Source organism: Rhinoderma darwinii, chromosome 2 (assembly GCF_050947455.1).
Source record: "Rhinoderma darwinii isolate aRhiDar2 chromosome 2, aRhiDar2.hap1, whole genome shotgun sequence".
NCBI lineage: Eukaryota > Metazoa > Chordata > Amphibia > Anura > Rhinodermatidae > Rhinoderma > Rhinoderma darwinii.
This window is the reverse complement of record NC_134688.1, coordinates 116,127,541-116,148,603: the sequence shown is the minus strand read 5'-3', so window position 1 is coordinate 116,148,603 and position 21,063 is coordinate 116,127,541. Positions and strand designations below refer to the sequence as shown.

The window sequence follows — 21,063 nt, the reverse complement described above, 5'->3', positions numbered from 1 at the left end:
CACTAGGCTAAAAACTGGGGAGCGGAGTGCTCAGCAGAGGATATAGCCCACTGGGCAGAGCCACACTTTTTTTTTTTTTTTAGCGACAGCGGCCTATACCCATGGTACTGTGTCCCCCAATACTTTAACGAGAAATAGGGTTTTTCTCATGTTAAAATAACTATTGAGATGAGCCCATCAGGTTAGATCATAAGATTTGGTGGGCACAAAAACTAGATTAAATAGTTAAACTAGGAATAGCAAACAAGAATAAAATCATACACAAACTACAAAAAAAAAAAAAAAATCTAACTACTGATAAGTTTTATCTAAAAAGCAGTGACTTACCTTCTGTACCTTATTTATGCGATGTGCTGCACGATTGTCTTTGGCCTTTTGCTGCAGGGAACAAAATTCAAAAAGGAAAATGTAAGCACTGGTACACCTTGCATTTAAAACACATTTTTCACACATATACATACATACATACACACATACACACATACCACACACACACACATATATAATGCATTTGGGGGCTTACATTTACTTTGACTAAAAAGTAGTATCAAACACTCACCAAATAAGGAGCTTTGTCTTGGGCTGGTACTTTCCTCCACAGTTTCATGATCTGCTTGCATCGACTCGACCAGTCTAAAATGCCAGAAGAGGAGAAAGGCATTGGATTAAGAGTTAAACTCCATTGACAAAACCATTAAACTTTTTGCTATTTCTACAATTAAAGTTCTCTACCTACAAGACATCTGCAACAACTCACCTGGGTAGTCCTTCCTTAGGTTAGGGAAATTTTTATTTGCATAAAGGACAGGTGATATTGTAGAGAGCTCCCCCAACTCTTCATCTTTTTCCCAACGTTGCAAGCTGCGCTGGTTGTAGGAAAGGCCATCAACATCTCCCTCCGCGGTAGGTGTAGTAGGGGTAGAGGCTGTCGTCAACGAGCTATCAGTGTCACATTGATCAGGACTGAACAAACCACCCCTGTCCCTATGTAAGGAAAAGTTAACGTGTCACCAAATAAAGTAATGTCTTTTGGGGTATTTTTCTTCATATAAAACTTAAACTCTTCATTTATTAGATTTCCATTGGCAGTACAAAAGGTAAGAACTGAAAGCAGGTTTAGAATATACGCACTATGTACCTCATGCGCCTAAATAGCAGGCCACCCTAACACTAGCTTTGTGCTTCATATACCCTACATATGCAGATCATATTTGCAGTCGAGACTGAAATGAAGCGACTGGCAAAATGTTTGACGACAACATTTTGTGTTCCTGTGCAAATTTATTTTTCTAAATAAGCACAGTGCTCCTCGGATATTGAAAACCACATGTGTGGTGCCACGTCAAAACCACAAAACGCAGTTTCCCATTTTTAAAGTTTTGTTTTTTTTACAAATTGAAGCCAATAAGGCAGACCCACTGGAAAAACGGTCAGGAATAATAAGACATACCTGGAGTCCAAGAAGCCAGACTGAGAAAAGGGATCCAGTTGAACATTCGAAGAAGAAATTGCCACACCTAAAAAAAAAAAAAAAGTGAAGGTCTGTTAATTCCTAATACAAATGACAGGAGTCAACCATATGACAAGATAGACAAACAGTCTTGCAGATTGAAAGTATATTAGGCGAATGTAAACACTAACCTGGTAAGCCTTGACCAAAAGGTCTCGGACCCTGGGTTACTGATCCAGTTGCCATGTGCCCTTCGATTCTACCAGCTGGTCTACCAATAGATTGTTCACACTCAGGGGTGCCAAGGACATCTTTAAGCAGTTGCTGAATGTCTGTACTCTCCATCTTAGGTATCTCTGTGGTCACAGAACAGAGTTAGACTTTAAAACAAGAACATTTCTAAGCATACAAAGGGGAGGTGGAGTAGAAGTGACTTCTATTCATAAGGAGCCGCACAAAACACATCAGTGAAAAATAAGGAATTATAGGTTTTACACAGATGTAGAAACCACAAAACAAAACGTTTTTTTAGTTAGAGCATTTTTTCGTTCTATAATGGAGAGCTACGTTCCAATAGTGCAAATAAGCCGGCGCATTTACTTGTTACAGAACGTACGATGAAATGTACATAGGCTAGGATTGCAGACATCTACATAGGGTTGTCACGATACCAGAATTTGGACTTTGATACTGATACTTTGTGTAGTATTGCGATTTCGATACCAATTCAATACTTTGCCAACAGTAATAATAAAAAAAAGTTCTTCCGTTTTCTGATGTGAGGCGCGAGGTGTGATGATGAATTTAACCTCCACTTGCCTCACATTAATAGTAATTAACCCCCCATCTCAGTCATAATGGGTTAATGTGTAAGGTACATGATGGGGTTAATTACTATTAATGTGAGGCACATGGAGATTAAATTCATCGCACCTCGTGCCTCACAATAAGTGATAGAAAGCAGTTTTTTTTTTTCACAGCGTACACATCATAAATGATGCAAAAAAATTGTTGTGCAGGTTATTACGGCCGCGCCAAAACTGAATATGTGTATGTTTTATGTATTGAGACTTATTTTAATGTTTAATGTAAAAAAGATGTATGTGTATTTTTTTTTTTAGTTTAACATTACTTTGTTTTTACTTTATTTTTAAACTTTAATGTACTGGTATATATCTATATACAGATAGTACACAGGCATATATCTATATCCCAGTACATTAGCCTGTGTACTGATAGTACACAGGAAGTTGTTAGGACATACCTAAGTATGCCCTAACAGGAAATATGGTGGGACAGCCCTGGGGTCCTTCAATAGACCCTGGGCTGTCTGCCCATATATGGTATGTCCCTCAATCGAGTCACAGGGAATTTCTGTGACGCGATCCAAGGGGCATCCCCCCTTCTCACTTCCTCTTGAACGCTGCAGTCAGCTTTGATTGCAGCATTCAGGGGAATAGCGGGGGAGATGAGAGGTTTCTCTGATCTCCGCCGTTATAGAGCCGGGCTGCGGCTGTGTAATACAGTCATTGCCCCGCTCCTGACAGTAAGTGCGCGCGCGGTCAGCATGAGGTGATGCGGCCGGCGCTGCACTATAATAAGCGGCGGCGCAGGCACTGAAGACAGAACATGGGGGTGTTCTGTAGTGCGCCCGCCATGGTCTGTCTTCAGTGCCGCCGCTCATTATTGCAGCGCCGGCCGCATCAAATCATCAAATCATCCTGAAGCCCCGCTCTCATACATTCATGTGTTACTATACTGAGCTGTGCGTCCGCACAACTAAGTATCGAAATACATGAAATGACGGTATCGAACCGTTTGGGGATGCACAGTATTGAAACAGTATCGAAGTTTCGATGCATCGTGCATCCCTACATCTACAGAGATTTCTAGAAGTGCTTTGGTGTATGAATGTGATTTCATATAAATAAAAAAGCTACATTAAATCTAAACTTGACCCATATTGGAGAGAAGAAAAAAAAAAAAAAAAAAGATTTCAACATGCTTTCTGAATACAAATCTGAATGTATTTTACATTAAATAAAATGCCAGCGGGCTCTAATATGCTTAAAGAGGCTCTGTCACCAGATTGTGCAACCCCTATCTGCTATTGCAGCAGATCGGCGCTGCAATGTAGATTACAGTAACGTTTTTATTTTTAAAAAACGAGCATTTTTGGCCAAGTTATGGCCATTTTTGTATTTATGCAAATGAGGCTTGCAAAAGTACAACTGGGCGTGTTGAAAAGTAAAAGTCCAACTGGGCGTGTATTATGTGCGTACATCGGGGCGTGTTTACTACTTTTACTAGCTGGGCGTTCTGATGAGAAGTATTATCCACTTCTCTTCTTCTCGAGAGATCACGCTGTGACGTCACTCACTTCCTGCCCCAGGTCCTGCATCGTGTCGGCCACATCGGCACCAGAGGCTACAGTGGATTCTGCAGCAGCATCAGCAGGTAAGTAGCTACATCGACTTACCTGCAAACGCTGATGCTGCTGCAGAATCATCTGTAGCCTCTGGTGCCGATGTGTCCTCGCTCTTCTGACACGATGCAGGACCTGGGGAAGTGACGTCACAGCGTGATCTCTCGAGAACACGGCTGTATCTGCACTGCCAGAAGCTGGGCGTTCTGAAGAGAAGTGGATGATACTTCTCATCAGAACGCCCAGCTAGTAAAAGTAGTAAAAACGCCCCGATGTACGCACATAATACACGCCCAGTTGTACTTTTGCAAGCCTCATTTGCATAAATACGAAAATGGTCATAACTTGGCCAAAAATGCTAGTTTTTAAAAAATAAAAACGTTACTGTAATCTACATTGCAGCGCCGATCTGCTGCAATAGCAGATAGGGGTTGCAAAATCTGGTGACCGAGCCTCTTTAAGTATAGAGCGATTTGCATTCTAAGGTTCGCTATTCCCTTATATTTTGTAAGTCCGAAACATAAATGATAAATACCAGTCTAAGTCACGGATTCTATCAAGTATAGATTAAACGTAGGGTGTGACGGATGCCTGTAACCATATCCGGTATAAGGTTTTGGGTGTTTGTTTTTTTGAGATGCTAGCCGACGCATGACCTATGCCATTGTATGGCATGCATCACAGGCATCCGTTAAACGTATATTTCATTAGCTTTTCAATAGCTTTCCATGACACATACGTTAAAAACAGACGCCATAATACCATATGGGTGACTGATGTGCAACAGTGCTATCCGTCACCCATAAACTATTGAAGAATCTGTTTAACGTATAGATGCCACAATTGCCTATGAGTGATTAATGCCTGTTAGGCATACGCGATTAACCCCTTCAGGACACAGCCTGTTTTGGCCTTGTGGCACAGCCGATTTTTTCAAATCTGACATGTGTCACTTTATGTGATAATAACTTGGGAATGCTTTTACCTATCCAAGCGATTGAGATTTTTTTTTCTCGTGACATATTGAACTTTGTGTTAGTGGAAAAATTTGGTCGATAAATTCAATATTTATTAGTGAAAAACACGAAAAATGTGCAAAAATGTGCATTTTTAAAAAAAAAAGTAAATGGATCTGCTCGTAAAACAGTGATATTTGTGCAAGATCCAGCTACAGATCTACAATCTATTAATATATCCTATATCTGTCCATCTCTATATTTAACTTTTCATTTTGATAATTCTGCACCTTTGAAATTGTTGGATACTCTGATGTCCCAGGTGCAATTCGTGCTCTAGTGTCAATGCCAGCACATGCATCAGGGACTTCATTGTGAGGAGCCGCCGCTATGGACGGCTGAAGATGTACCATGTGCAGGACTACCCTATAAACTGATGGTAATCTTGAATGGAAATACAGAGACAGATGTAAAGTTCTCTTCTCTATTGTATTAGACCTTCTATTATTTATTCATTGCGCACACACACACACACACACACACACACACACACACACACACACACACGTACGTACGTACGTACGTACGTACGTACGTAGTTACAAAGTTTTGAATAGCAACATTGTATATAGTGAAGGTACTGCTCAACAAAAATTGGATCATCGGAATGGCCACAACTATTAAGTTTAGTTATCCTTTAATTTGCCTTAGCAGATAAAATAATAGGAGGTTCAGTATAATTAAAAAAAAAAAAAAAAAAAAAAAGAAGGTAGAGAAGCAAGGAGTTGTACAGACAAAAAAAGTATTCAAAAAAAGTTACAGAAAACGGGGTTGTCTTGTATTTAGGCATGTTAAATGAGGTGACTGACACAAAGGTAGTCTGAAACACTGAAAGATGCAAGAATACATGCTTATTATAACAAACAAGAAACCAAGAAATACAGCAAAGGCTCCGAGGCCATTTCATGTGACCAGACGAAACACGGACACATTGCTGTACAGCAATGATCAATACAGTCACATTACAACATAGGGGAAGGTAACAGTTGATGTGCAGCAAGGGAAGGTTTGGAGAGACCTGATGCAGAGGAAATTTCTACCACTGCATACTCAACACATCACAAAATAAAGGGCAAGTGTGAGAGACCAACCCTCCGTGGAGATTTTATCCAGATCCGAGCCGAGGGCTCCCTCTGGAAGAGGCATCGGAATTCTCTCTCCAGTGTGAGAAGCGGCAACGGCAACACTCAGGGCCTCGGTCTCTGACGCATCCTCTGCAGGGAGGGGAGGGCAGGTAAATAACTATGCCCACGTCTCAAGAAGACAGGCAGAAGGAAAGGAGAGAGAGACTCTAGCCGAAATCCGCAATCAAAGAATGGCAGTTCTTTAAATGTAGATCTCCAGTGCAATAGGTCACAGATTAGCCTTTTATTCCTTTCTGATCAAAACATGTTTTGCTCATGCTAACAAAACACGTCAATGCCAATCTAGCCCACCCCCTTTTTTTTTTTTTTCTTAAATGCATTTCCACCTTAAACATTACATTTGTTTAATGCCAATGATTTTGTAATAATTTTTTATCCGAATGATGGTTCTTTATTTATTTCTACTAGTTGGAGTCTCTTCCTGGTCACCCCCACCTGGTCTACTCGCTAGACTCCACTTCCATGGAGCTTCCCAGATCTTCCTATACTAGGGGTCACTATTTGGATTTTCCAAAGTAGCTCGAGGCCTGTCCTAGTACACGAAAATGGCACAGTTGTTGCCAGTATGTTCTAGCTAAGAATTAAGTATTGAAGGGGTTTCAGTGAAAAATTCAGAAATAGTATTGAAAAACTAGGCGTGTAACAGTAACTCCAATGTTTAAGGAGGAAATGATTGAGCATTTTGTAAAGGGCATGCTTGAAATCATAAGAAATGACAATTTTATTGGCCATGCATAAACTTTCTAAATGGATAACATATAGAAATGGTATAATAATCCTAACCTGGATTCCCTGGCTTTGTTTCATTGCTGTCAGAATCTTCATGAGGCAATGTAGAAGGGGCAGCTGCGGTCTCCACTATTAAGAAAAAAAAGGGATTAAAGTTCAAAACATTTCACACAAATTATCTAAATGATTTTGCCACAACACCTACACAGAGAATACATCAAACTTACTAAGGCTTTGTATATGCACATGGCTTTTATTATTGACAGTAATACCGAATAGATTTTCAAACAGATAGGGGGGGAAGCCCGACAGACCCCAAAGAGGGGTACGGGTATTTTCTATGGCAAAAATAGCGATGCAGACTACGCTGTTCTTACGATCAAAAGCACCAGAAAAGGAAAAAAATCTCTATAGACCCTTGAGGGTATGTGTGAACACCGCCTAATACAGTAATATCAGCTACTTTTCATTATGGATAGTGCAAAACAGTCCCAAGAAGCAATAACTTTACAGTGGATTTCAGATAATGCAAGTTGGGTGCGTTGAAAACCATGCCGCTGTATCTACTCTGGACAGTGCGGGTATAACATGAATTATTGCTAACACAATCAAAAGCAAATGGAGTTTAAAATCATTACTTTCTTAACCCAAAACTACCAGGTCATTGTACATGTGACACAACCAACCATTAGTGTTGAGAAGTAAAATGGTTCAGAAGATTTTTAAATCTAGAAAGTTACTAGAAATTTGTGGTTACCTGTGTTTTGTTGGGACAACTGTGGGGTCTGAGAAGTTCCAGATGCCGGACATGGTATACTCTGCACACTACTCTTCACCTTTTGTGGCACAGGACGAGCAGCAAGAAGTGCTTGTCTGCTGAGTTCCATCAACTCCTTGCCAAAAAATGCTTCCTGTGGAGAGAGGACTAGTAATGTGAACTGTACTTTTGATTCACATGCAAAAAAATAATGTGATAAAAGACTTTATTTTTTCATTTAAAGGGTAACTAAACCTTCAAACTTCTGACATGTCATAGTGACATGTCAGGAGTTTCATCGGTGGGGGTCTGAGCACGGAGACCCCCACCGATCTCTAAAACGAAGCGGCAGAAGCGCTCGGGTTAGCACTGAGATGCTTGGTTTCTGAGCGGCTTTTCTCGGAAAGCCGATGTAATGATGTACGGCCTCCATAGAAAGTTTATGTACCTGTACACAGTTACATCAGCATTCCGAAAATCGGTGGGGATCTCAGTGCTCAGACCCATCAAAACTTCTGACATGTCTATGACACAGTGGTTCCCAACCGGGGTGCTGTGAGAATCCTCCAGAGGTTCCGCGACACTCCTCTCAACCACTGCCACAGCCGTGCATACTCTCATCCTCCACAAGTGCACGTCAAGAGGAGATTTTTCGCAGCACCCTTGTAGATCGCGCTCCACCCAGGAGCGGTATCCTGTCACAGGGGGATTCCGCTCCTTCAGGGAGCTACAGTAGTGCTACCTACAAGGGGGGCATGTGAGCGGCGGGCCGACGGTCAGTTCACCGAGAGAGACGGGCCGACGGTCAGTTCACCGAGAGAGACGGGCCGACGTTCAGTTCACCGAGAGAGACGGGCCGACGGTCAGTTCACCGAGAGAGACGGGCCGACGGTCAGTTCACCGAGAGAGACGGGCCGACGGTCAGTTCACCGAGAGAGACGGGCCGACGGTCAGTTCACCGAGAGTGGCGGGCCGACGGTCAGTTCACCGAGAGTGGCGGGCAATTTTTGGTAGGGGTGCCTTGAGGGGAAAAAAAAATTTTTCCCAGGGATGCCACAAGTCCAAAAAGGTTGGGAAACTCTGCTATGACATGTCAGAAGTTGGTTGAAAGTTTAGTTACACTTTAAAGAAATGATAGAGAAAAACATCCGATAGTCTACATGAAAGTACAGAGTAAAATTATCATAACAACACACTGTAAATAAAGATGGTTTTTGAGAAAATATATAAATGATACATTTTATAATATTATATATTGCCTAGTTCGTATTGCATCATCTCAGGAAGAGATGCTTTAATAAGGGGTTGCACAGGACTAGTATTCACATTCAATTTCCGAAATCCGCCGTATATATATGGCGAACGCCGGGTGGGGGGAATATGGAACTCCATAGAGCGAGTGTGTCGGCTGTGTGTTATAGTCCACACTTCCAGGTAACGAGCGGGATCCGGTTCGAGCGCAATCCCGCTTGTTTAACCTGTTAAATGCCGCGTTCAATAGTGATCTCTGCATTTAACTGACTAAAAACAGGGGGACGACCCCCTGTAACGTCCCAACGGCCCCCCCGCGGCGAGATCGGGGGGTGCCATTGGTTGGCATGAAAGCCTGGTCCGCCAGGTCTGCCATATTTGTACTCCTATGAAGCCCTGCCTCCCGCAGCGCTTCATAGGAGACTGTCACAATCACGATATACTGCAATACATCAGTAGGGGACCTAGGGGGACAAGTAAAAAAAAGTAAAAAACAGTAAAATAAAGTTAAAGTAAAAAAATTAAAAGCTCAAAGAAAAAACCCTCTTTTCCCATTTTCCCTCAAGCAGTGTAAAAAAATGAAAAAGCGAACAGAACTGGTATCGACTCGTCCGTAAAAGTCTGAACTATTACAATATATAATTATTTCGTCCGCACGGTGAACGCCGTAAAAAATAAAAAAAATAAATCAGAAATGCTGTTTTTTAGTCCCTCCACAAAAAAAATGAAATAAAAAGTGATCAAAAACTCACGTACCCCAAAATAGTACTAATATAAACTACAGCTTGCCCCGCAAAAAATAAGCCCTCACACCGCTAAATCGACCGAAAAATATAAAAAAGTCATGGCTCTCAGAATGTGGCGACAAAACTCAAATTTTATTTTTAACAATCAGTTTTTCCTTGTAAAAGTAGTAAAACAAAGAAAACTATATAAACTTGGTATCGCTGTAATCGTATTGACCCGCAGAATAAAAGTTAACATGCCGTTTTTAACGTACAGTGAACGCCGTAAAAACAAAATCCACCCAAAAATTTGAGGAATCTCTGTTTTTTTTCCTATTCCACCCCACATATATTTTTTTTTTCTTGTTTCCCGCTACATTATAGGGTACAAAAAAAAAACGTGAAAATCTGCAACTCGTCCTGCAAAAAAAACAAAAACCCTCATACGGCAATATTGATGGAAAAATAAGAGTTATGGCTTTTGGAAGGTGGGGAGGAAAAACAAAAGTGAAAATCCGAAAAATGGCTGCGGAGGGAAAGAGGCTCTGTCACCACATTATAAGTGGCCTATTTTGTACATGTGATCGGCGCTGTAATGTAGATTACAGCAGTGTTTTTTATTTAGAAAAACGATCATTTTTGACAGAGTTATGACCTATTTTAGATTTATGCTAATGAGTTTCTCAATGGACAACTGGGCGTGTTTTACTATATGACCAAGTGGGTGTTGGAGAGAAGTGTATGACGCTTACCAATCAGTGACCAATCAGCGTCATACACTTCTCCCCATTCATTTACTCTGCAGATAGCGATATATCTAGATCACTATTTGCAGTCACATACACACTATAACGCTACTCATGTGTCATGACAATGAATATACATTATCTCCAGACAGGACGTGACGTGTATTCATTCTCCTGACCACGTCTGTAGCGTCTCTGTGATTGTCCCCAGTATTTACTACCAGAGTGTGAATATTTTAACGAATGCATTTTATAAAATGTGAGTCATTTGTGCAATCATAGGGATTATTACAAATATGTACTCCTGCATAGCGACTCACCTGTAAGTATGCTGGGAACATATCCTCAAGTTTGCTCTTTTTTCTGCCTCTTCTTTTCTTCTTCTCATCGGTCTCTGTTGTCCCTGGCTCTGGGCCACCTTCTGCAGGTGTTTCTGGAGGGGCTGTGAATAGTGAAGTGTCATGTTAGTCTTATACCCCCATGGACACATTTTAGGAACGTGCGGAAGGAGTGATATTTAATTAAAGGCATGGTGTCGCCCCAAAAACATGTTTTTTTTTTAAAATTGAAACATTTAGTGTGTGGGTGATTAAACATTGTTCAAATTTTTTTTATTTTTTTCGCGAGTCAGGAAATATTATAAATTTTTTCAAATTTATAATACTACCCATTTTTGGTCACTAGATGGAGCTGTTTGGAGCTAGTTCCCAAAATTGCAGCATTGCAACATTGGGTTAAAAGCTATCGCTCTAGTGAGCTCTCAGCATCCCCCCCTCCTTTATCCTGGCTAGTGCCGGGATAAACGAGGGGTTTGAAAGGTTTAACCTCCTACACTGTGTGTCGCCATTTTTTGAGGTAACCCACAGTGTAGTAGGTTTACATACAGTAGTAAACACACACAAACACTAACATACATTGAAATCGCTTACCTGCTCCTGCCGCCGCGGCCCGTCCGCTCCCTTTGCTGCCGCTGTTCCATGTGCACTTGTCCGGAAGCCGCGACCGGAAGTAGTAATATTACTGTCCAGCCGCGACTTCCGGTCCACAGGAAAATGGCGCCGGACGGCGCCAATTTCGAATAGGACTGTGTGGGAGCGGCGCATGCGCAGTTCCCACACAGACGCCGTACACGGCAGTCAATGGGACGGGAGCCGTTCGCAGTCCCTATGGGACTGTGGCTGCCGTATTCCATGTCTGTGTGTGTCGTTAATCGACACACACAGAAATGGAACAAAAAATGGCAGCCCCCATAGGGAAGAAAAAGTGTGAAAATAAGAAACAGTAAAACACAAACACACAAATGTAAATAAACGTTTATATTAAGGCACTAACATCTTTAACATATAAACAAATTATTTGTGATGACACTGTTCCTTTAACTCTACAAATTTTATTGGTATACTCTTAAAAACTTCAGTGCCAACTCCCTGGGAAACTTAGCTTGTGACTGTCAGTAACAATTTGTTCAAAAAGCAAGATAGTCCCAAGGAAATATTCCATCATTTGGAATAGATTATCAGACAATATAGGAGGTTTGCCTCTACGGTTATCAATGGATAAAAGGGAGCGTACATAGGCTCCTCTTCACTGGTAAATACATATATACTAGATTCCCTGCTATCTGTCCAGCAAAACAAAATTGTGAATGAATGAAAAGAGCAGCGGGTCCATGGAGAAAATATTTTACTAAACACTTTTGTTTTTGTGACATGACACTGAAGTTTTAGAGTACCCCAATAATATTTACAGTTTTAATTAAAGGGAATGTGTCACTAGAATTTTTGTTTTATTTTTTTCAGTTAAACAATTCGTATTTGAGTGATTACACATTGTTTTAATTTTTTACATTTTTTCACAAGTCAAGAAATATTATAAATTAGATTCTATAATTTAGAAAATTTCCATGTGCTGGGCACTAGAGGGAGCAGTTCCCAAAATTGCAGCATGGTCAATGTGGTAAAGCAACCTCATTGATTTATGCTGCAAATTTGGGGTGGACACACTCTCCTCTAGTGTCCTCACACAATCCCCCATCCCTTCTTCTGGCTAGTGCCAGGAGAAGGAAGGGTTTGAATCTTCAAACCTCCTACACTGTGTGCCGCCATTTTCTGAGAGACTGCACAGTGTAGGAGGATTAGACACAGGGCTCAGCAGACCGTATCACACGAACATAATACACACATCTCTATGTGTCGTTAATCGACGCATACAGAAATGAAAAAAAAAATGGCAGCCCCCATAGAGAAGTAAAAGTTTGAACGTGACAACACTAATAAATAACATTTTTTTTTATAAAAAAAAAAAAAAAAAAATCAGTTCCCTTTAAATATCACAGTTAGTGAGAGCATCCGATCGGTAGTGTAATACAACATAGGAGGCATCATTTTAGGGATAAAAATAAATAAATATTAAAAAAAATAAGGTTGTACACACAATAGCTTGAAGAAACTTACCATCATCTGGGTGAGCGTCTTGATTCTGGTTTTCACGAAAGGCCTCTAAAAAAGCTGCGTGCCCTTTCTTCGACCGTGTATGAGTTTTGCGCTGTCTAATCATGAAGCCACCAATTCCTAGGGAACAATTACAATGAATGCTACTCCAAAACAACAACTCCATGTATTTCCCCAAGCACAAAGCATTTTTAAATCCTACCTGGCCTATATGGTTTTCTTTTCTTCTTCTTTACGTCGTCTGCATCTTCCATCCCTTTTCCCACCTCCATTTCTCCTGCGGCTTCTCGCTCAGGGGTGCCAGGAGGTTCTATCTTAATTTCAAACTCCATGGGTTCATTATTGCCACCTAGCACAAAAAATGTATAACACACCTATATGAAGTACACAGGACAAACGACAGCAAATATCAACGTAGAAAAAGATTGTGCATGCACCGCATATTTGTGCCAACAGGGCTCACCATGGGCTTTCTGTTCATCACACTCTGCATCCCCTTCCTTCCTGTCATCACACGCACCATGCTCTGGACCGTCCAAGAAAATCTCTCCACCAGTACTCAGTCGGGACCGCCTTGGTTTCTTTTTCTGGAGAGGGGATAACGTAAGGCTACGCAGCAAGGCCATACCCGCCTCTGTCAACCAAACTCCTTCAAAACGGAAATACTGGGGCTCTGCAAACACATAAATATGATCATAATCCATCTCAAAAGCAAGGCTTTTCAGAGATCTATACATGAAATGTATGGCGCTAAAATGAATAAAATTAGAACATACACACCTGGATCTTTCACCTTAACCGGACTCGGTGGAAGGATTATTGGAACTAGTGGAACACAGGTAAAGGAATGGAAAAGTGGATTTAATGCCTGTTTGCTATTAACAAAGCACGTTACGCAGTCATAAAAGTAAATCAAAAAATGTAGCTCTCTACCTACCAACTGGTTTTACAATAAATGGCTGACAGGACGTGCAGTGAAAGCCTTCATCTGCTGCTTCCTCTACCTCCTCTTCAGTAAATAGGTTCTCACAAACCGCATGCAACCACCTGATCACCGTGGTGGAAAGAATTTTTTTAACTTAGTTGTGTTTTTTAGACGGACATCGAAGCCAGATTACTTTCCCATCAGGTATTGCTTACCTATCACAGTTTTGACACTGTATCAAAAGGTCCCCCTCCATATACTTTAGGTGGCAAACCGGGCAGCAGACCAAACTAGCGCAAGGGGCACAATGTGTGTAATTGTTCTGCCATTCTGCGTGGAACCCTGGACTGATCGCTCCGCACTGCATGCAGCAAACACACCTGCAAAAGAATCACGATACTCGGATCACCAGGTTCTGCACAAACGTAATGGGATTTCTGGGACAAAAGATAGCACGGGCAACGGTCAAATAGAAAACCTATGTTTTCTATTACTTTTTTTCGGCTAAAATGAATAATCTCTAAGAATGAGACGATCAGGCGGTCTAGCGACATATCCTTCCATTATAGTGGACTGCACTGCCTCTGCACACGGTTGTAGAGACCACATGGTCCACTTACAGATTTGCTGGAAAAGGGGAAGGGGGCCGAGCTCTCATTACTGGACAGTATTGAGTTTGCCGGGAAGGGGGTGTAAGATATGCAGATTTGTATCCCAGTGTTATGGGAGCTGGTCGATGGGCCAAGAGAGACATTTCCTCCCTGTCAGAAGTTTGTGAGAACTTTGGATTCTTGGTGTCAGTCGGGCCCACAAGCAAACAGTTCAAGGGCTGCTCTGTATGGAACTTGCACTTGCCCAGAATCAATAAGAATAAATTGTTTGGGTAAGTAATCACCCCAGACTTTCCCCAGCAGTACATTACTTAAAACATTACTCACCATTTGCATTTCCAACCACCCTTCGGTACTGTGTGGAGCGGAGGATCAAGGCAATACGTGTGGTAACTGATGTCGCAGTCATCGCAGAGCAGCAGACGAGAAGGGTCTGTGGCCTTGCCACACACTTCACAAACTATGCACTCAACACATCGCCAGCCCTTCAGTAGCATCACCTTTGTGATCTGGATGAAGAAAACAAGAGGATCAAATTAAGACATTCCAAAAAAAAAAAAAGAGGGGGTTTTAGAGGGGTTTGGCAACTAATATATACAGTTTGTACTTTTCTATGTCAGTTCTATAGAGGGGAAGAGGGACCATGTTCAACAGGGAGGGGGTAAAAATTAAAAACACATACCTTGCTGTTTACACAATAGGGGTGATAGCACTGTGAACACTGGGAACACGCTAGAAGATGCCCCTCTGAACCGCGTCCAAAGCTGCCACAAACCACACACATATCCTAAAAAACAAATTGAAAAATAAGAGAGCTCTTGAGATATACAGTGAATGAAAAAACAAAAAACTAACCTCCGAGTCACAACACCTCACCTGCATGAGCACAAATTTGTCTGTGTTGGAAAAAAGCACCACGGTGTTTTGCATGGTATCGTCCTCCTCTTCTTCCTCCTCTTTATCCGGAGAGCCTTCAGCATCTGCCATCTGACATCATGATTAACACATTTAAATGAGAAATGCCAAATTATATTCGACGTTTACATTTTTTTTTTTTTAAATCTACAACATTGTATAGAAGCTGATGTGGCTTTATAGTTCATAGAAATAAAAGTAGAGCAACAGCAGCACGCTAAGATAACGGCTCAATGTCCGTAGAAAAGAGGATGCACAGTCCAGCCGCAAGAAATCCCACTACGGACTTCAATCATGCACAAAAAGAAAAGAAATAAAAAGATGATTAGCAGAATCCAGTCAGGTGCAAAAAAAGACTTCCGTTTACTTGTACATCAGCACCGCATCGCTACATGTCGACCCACGGAGGGGTCTGTCAAGCATATCAAAGACGAAACGTAGCGATGTCATATTGATGTACAAATAGACATGTAAATCTTTTTTGCACCTGACTAGGAGTCTATTACCGGTTTTTGTGGATTATAGATCATATATTGATATTTCAGCACAAATTAGCGACTGGATAATCAGGCTTAGTACAGTATGACACTGAATTATACCATGTCTGGCATGCTGGGGAATATCTGTGTGATTAGCAATGGAGAAAGGAAGAGGAAATGCGGGTCCCCCCTGAAGGAGAGCAGTTCGGCTACCCCCCCCCCCCCCCCCCCATGAGGTTGATTTCTGTACCAGCTTTTAAAGAGATTTTCCCATCTTAGACATTTATGGTATATCCACAAATGTCTGATAGATGTAGGTCCCAGCTTTGGGTTCCGCACCTATATCGAGTACTGGGGGTCTCCAGACTCCAGTTTCACTTGGTGCGGCAACTACAGAATACAGGCAGAGACTAGTGGAGTGAGGGCGACCCGTGTGTGCTACTCTCTCTGTTTCCGTAACTCCTATTGAACCGAATGGAGATAGCCGCGCGCATGTGCAACCCTCTCTCCACAAAATGAAGGTCGGGAGATCCCTATTCTTGATATAGGTGAAAGTCCCAGATCTGGGACCCGCTTCTATCAGACATTATGGTATAGCCTGCGGATGATATAAAATGCCTAAAGATGGCAAAACACCTTTAAGAATTGGGGGTTGTTTTTTTTGAGCAAAAGACAAAAATAAATAAAATAAACTTTGAAAAATTCATATACATCTCACCGGCAAAGTCTCAATGGAGGAGGTTGTAGACTTTAATCTCGATCTGCCTCTACCCCGGCTACCAGCCCCACTACCTCCGCGGGGTCGTCTCCTTCCAGGAAAGCTGCTGCTTCGACCCTATAAAATATGACATGATGGTATTGAGCATTATATGTACAAAAGACACAAAATCAAACATGGAAAATGTGATAAGCAAAAAGTTGCAGAGAGAAATAGCAGTTTTTGCTCCCGATGCTAGTTTTTTTTTTTTTCTAATGCAAGAACTGATGATCCCTACACATGACAAACCGCACATTAGACTGCGGTACTCAGAAGATGTTCACCGTATCAGCGTGACAACTGATATGCACCAATTTTCAATAAGTAAATTTGCTATTTTTATTACAATGTCTCAGAGACCTCACTGCAATGCTGCACTAAACAGGGATTCATCATTCGGATAAATGTGCCATTCCCATAACACGAGCCGTTCGGGTTATAACTGTATTTTTACACAGTTTGGTTGAGTCGCAGTTTTATTGCAGATTTGCTGTGACTGAAAAGCTGCAGCATTTTTGTAACAGTTGCATCCGAAAACTGCAAATGAACCGCTACGTGTGAATATACCCTTCGGCTTTATACTAAAACAAAATTGCTCATTTTTCTCACGCATTCTAAGGGTCGGTTCATATGTTGCGTAAATACTGCAGATTTTCCGCAATGGAATTAGTTACTGAAAATCCGCAGCAAATACAGTATATCAAAGTGGATGAGATCAAACAAAATCTCATCCACACGCTACGAGGAAAGACGCTCAGAAATTGACCCTCAGTGCGGAATTTTATTCCGCAGCATGTCAATTGGATTTGCGTAAACGCTGCTTATTTGTTGCGTGTTTCCCCCATTGAATTCAATGGGGAGGTAAAACCCGCAACAAATAGTTGTGGTTTTTTTTGTGGCGGTTTCGCAGCGATTTTGCTGCAAAAAACACAACTCAGAAAAAAAACAAAAAACTTATACTTACTAAGGAGTGTTTCTTCCTCCAGGCTGGACACCTTGGATGACGTTTCACCCATGTGACTGCTGCAGCGGTCATATGGGACCAGGAGGCCAACCTGGATGACACTTCATCCCATGTGACCGCCGCTGCAGCCATTCAAACGTCATCCCAGAAGGCCGGCTTGCTAGCAGGTTGGGTAAGTGCTGCAGTTTTCCGCAGCGGACATTCCAGGCGAAATACAGTTTGGTGCAATTTTTTGCCCGGAATTCCCTGCGGCGCACAGGGCGGATACGCTGCGTGCTATTACGCAGCGTATCCGCCTCGTGTAAACTCAAAATACTAAGAGCAAGAAAATACATGCACATTATAAAAATGCACAGTACATTACCCCAACCTTCTAGTAAGTTCCTGATATAGAGCAGTGGTGTGACTAATATTATAATAAATTATTTTCAACCACATTATGTACCTTCATTTTAATACACACAATGCCGCTTCTAGTTTACAGCAAAATAAAAAAAGTTGAGCAACTTTATAAATACTTTCTTATAATGTCATTGTTCACATTTGCCTTTATTTCATCGTGTTTTCTGCATTCATTTACATTGCGGCTTTCAATATTCTACTGGCTGCTCTTGGAAACCGCAGTTTCTCTCTACTTCACGCTCAGACAAGTGACCTGATCGTTTTAGAAGGGTCGATCATCAATGCAGTGCAATCTGGGATTGTAGTTGCACTGGTCACTTATGGCGATGCCACTTTCTTCTTCTTACAACTTGCAATATTTACAGAAAAGAAACTACGTTTGATAACCGGAGTAGTGTATTGTGGGAAAATAATGCATTCAATTTGAAGGAAGAGATCTCGGCACAACAAAAAGTGAACATTTAAAATGAATCTCACGATTAGAACATGGAATGGTTTCTGGAACTTACTGTAAATGATCCCCTTAGCCCAGCGGAGAGTATGTGCGATCAAGCCGCATTGAGGTCTATGGGAGATCTGGAAACGGACTAGCCAGCGCGCTCAGTCGTTTCCTTATGTCCCTTAAACTTCCTGGCAAAACAGGCACGGCCGCCACGAATAGAAGACTGGGCACTCCTGTTCTTGGAATCAGTTTGTGTGCCAGCAGTTGGATCCTCACAAACCTTCTTTAAAAGTATAGGGTATACTGAAGGCATAAACATTAGTACCGGTTCTTAATGCTCTATTAAAAAAAAAAAATAATATATATATATTATATATATATATATATATATATATATATTTTTTTTTTTTTTCTTTTCAGCACCATGATTGCCTTCTGATGCTGGCAATGGGTTAAAAAGATCTTGAGCTCTGTGTGTTCGATAGATAGATATGGCAGGTGGGCTCACAATTTGATCAAAATGTGCGTTAAGAACCTCCGTATTGTAAGTAGATTTAGCTTTTTGTGCATATTTATTTATATTTAGTGGATTAGGTGGCATTAGTGTTCGCAGTGTGCTGTCGCCATTTTCTTGTGTGCTGTATAAGTTTGAAATCACAGGTATTCTTGCACCTGTATACACGTTTTGTTTCATTTTGCTGGAACGTGCCGTTCAAACTTTTGTGTTTATGAGATTCAGATTTGTGGGGTTCGTGACTGTCTCCATTTTTTTTTTTTTTATCTTTGATGCCTCCCATTCTGCCCTGGGTGATTTTAATTTGTTTAATGCTGGTTCCTACCATCCCCAGATATACGTAGGCATAGCCTCAGTTCTGGGTTTATGTGCAGCCTAGGTTCCCACCTCAGGGGTCATCTCGTTGTGGCAAGTGGGCTCACACAATTTGATCAGATTTGCGCTAAGAACCTCCCTAGTGTAAGTAGATTTAGCAGTAATGCATCTTTATTTATATGTAGTGACTTAGGCGGCATTAGTGTTTGCAGTCGCCATTTTCTTGTGTGAGATTATATATATATATATATACACACACACACACACACACACACACACACACATATACATATACACACACACACACACACACACACACCTATATACCTCCATCTTTTTCGCCCATTGCCAGCATCAGAAGGCAAACATGGCGGTGAAAAATAGTTTACACATGAAAAAATTATGTGGACACCCAGACCAAAAATATATATATATATCTTCAACTCAAGAGGTATTATTAAACACATTACTACAGATTTGGCCCCCTTTTCTCTATTCAAAGCAGCCTTAGGTCTTCTGGAAAGGCTTTTCGCTAGATTTTGAAATATACATGTGGGGAATTGCCTTAATTCGGCCACTAGCGCTTAGTAAGGTTGGTCATTGGTCTCTCTCTGTAGCTTGCAGTTGGCATTCCTATACATCTCAATTCGTGTTTGTGGTGATTTTGTTTTTCATTGGACCTTGCATTGAGCATAGGAGCAGTGTCATGCTAAAACGCTTCTACAAAGTTAGAAACATACATTTCTCTAGAATATCATTATATGCTGTAATATTAAGACTTGACTAAAACAAAAAGGGGCCAAAACCACAAAAAGCACACTAAAGCCTACAGTTGGCATTTGCCTGGAAAACACAGGAAATTCTCTCCTGGTATCTGTAAAACTCAGATTTGCCGGTCAGTCTGCCAGATAGTGACGTGTACTTCATCTCTTGTCACAGTTCAACGCTAGCATACTCCACAACTAGTACGTTTTTATATTGATGTCGCTTCCACAGGCAGTTTCCAAACCCACCAATAAGAAAGGCTGTGTATTTGTCAAACTTTGTTAAAGGTAATTTATAACTAGTCACCGGCATTCTGGCTTCAATTAAAAAAATATACATTTTGTCGGTTGGGATTACCTATAACACAATTTACACTTACGTGTTTGACTCTTGATCTCCCAGGAGAGCATTTCCGTCTTGACTTCTCCCCATCTAACTTCCCAATCGAGGGGTCATATAACAGAGAGTCATCCGTTTCTGGCATAGAGTCTGTGCACATTCTGAAAGACCCATCCTCCTTGTGCAAGCACATCTCCATAGAGAGGGACCCGCCCTCGGGGTCAGGCGAACCTAAAGCATCAGAGCCATGAAAGCTGCCAGTCGTATCACCCTGGCTGAGATTGGAGATCTCATTTACAATGTCTGACTTGATGATAGTGCATCTAATGGGCATTCGAATTTTATCCATAGAGAAATCCCCTGCAACTTCTTGACCTATTGAATTGTCCATGTTGAATATTCCGGTCATAGACTTACAGTGAGGATCTTCAGAATCCACCATCATTTCAGAGTCTAAAACAGACCGTTGCTGGAAAAAACTTTTGGAAGGGTCCTCTCTTGTCCTAGCAGGACTCTGGCACGTTCCATCATCTATGCTCAGAGAGTCCATAGGCTGTGTGTCCTCATCTATAGAGGCATTTGCCTGAGTCCTATCAGGAGTTGAAGGTATTAACGATGACGTCTGGCGAGGAGGACTTTGTGAAGGTAAAGACACAATTTGTTTCTCTTCCTGAATATGCTCTGTGCCTTCTTCCTCAACTTCCATATCTTCATCTTCCACGGTGACCAGAACAGGAGCCTCCTCAAGTGATGTGCATGGGTCAAATGTCCTCTCCTGATGGGATAGTTCTGCTTCCAAAGGAGGAGGACTTCTGGTCTCAATTGGCAGCAAGGGGGTATTAGGAAGCATCTCCGGAGCCTCAGCAGCTTCATTGTCTGAGGTACCAAGCCCATCTTCATCGGTTGTTAAAACTGCTAGAAAAATTGAAAATAGTGCCGTA

At 41.5% G+C, this 21,063-nt stretch overlaps 1 protein-coding gene across 5 annotated transcripts in view; it reads right to left on the bottom strand.

Annotated features, from left to right (window-relative positions):
• Nucleotides 1–21,063, bottom strand: part of KMT2D (lysine methyltransferase 2D) — a 193,794-nt gene that overhangs the window by 93,889 nt on the left and 78,842 nt on the right. For 2 of the 5 annotated variants that reach the window (XM_075852187.1, XM_075852188.1), the window contains exons 11-30: nucleotides 20,163–21,037; nucleotides 16,343–16,459; nucleotides 15,107–15,217; nucleotides 14,913–15,017; nucleotides 14,558–14,739; nucleotides 13,835–13,999; nucleotides 13,632–13,741; nucleotides 13,475–13,519; nucleotides 13,158–13,367; nucleotides 12,897–13,043; nucleotides 12,698–12,814; nucleotides 10,565–10,686; nucleotides 7,523–7,676; nucleotides 6,820–6,894; nucleotides 5,983–6,105; nucleotides 1,642–1,806; nucleotides 1,451–1,517; nucleotides 758–984; nucleotides 560–633; nucleotides 328–378 (exon numbers count right to left, since the gene is read on the bottom strand). In XM_075852187.1, the coding sequence (XP_075708302.1) occupies nucleotides 328–378; nucleotides 560–633; nucleotides 758–984; nucleotides 1,451–1,517; nucleotides 1,642–1,806; nucleotides 5,983–6,105; nucleotides 6,820–6,894; nucleotides 7,523–7,676; nucleotides 10,565–10,686; nucleotides 12,698–12,814; nucleotides 12,897–13,043; nucleotides 13,158–13,367; nucleotides 13,475–13,519; nucleotides 13,632–13,741; nucleotides 13,835–13,999; nucleotides 14,558–14,739; nucleotides 14,913–15,017; nucleotides 15,107–15,217; nucleotides 16,343–16,459; nucleotides 20,163–21,037 (3,242 nt within the window). The remainder of the gene's footprint in view (nucleotides 1–327; nucleotides 379–559; nucleotides 634–757; nucleotides 985–1,450; nucleotides 1,518–1,641; nucleotides 1,807–5,982; nucleotides 6,106–6,819; nucleotides 6,895–7,522; nucleotides 7,677–10,564; nucleotides 10,687–12,697; nucleotides 12,815–12,896; nucleotides 13,044–13,157; nucleotides 13,368–13,474; nucleotides 13,520–13,631; nucleotides 13,742–13,834; nucleotides 14,000–14,557; nucleotides 14,740–14,912; nucleotides 15,018–15,106; nucleotides 15,218–16,342; nucleotides 16,460–20,162; nucleotides 21,038–21,063) is intronic. The other 3 variants (XM_075852190.1, XM_075852191.1, XM_075852189.1) reach the window with 2 other exon arrangements.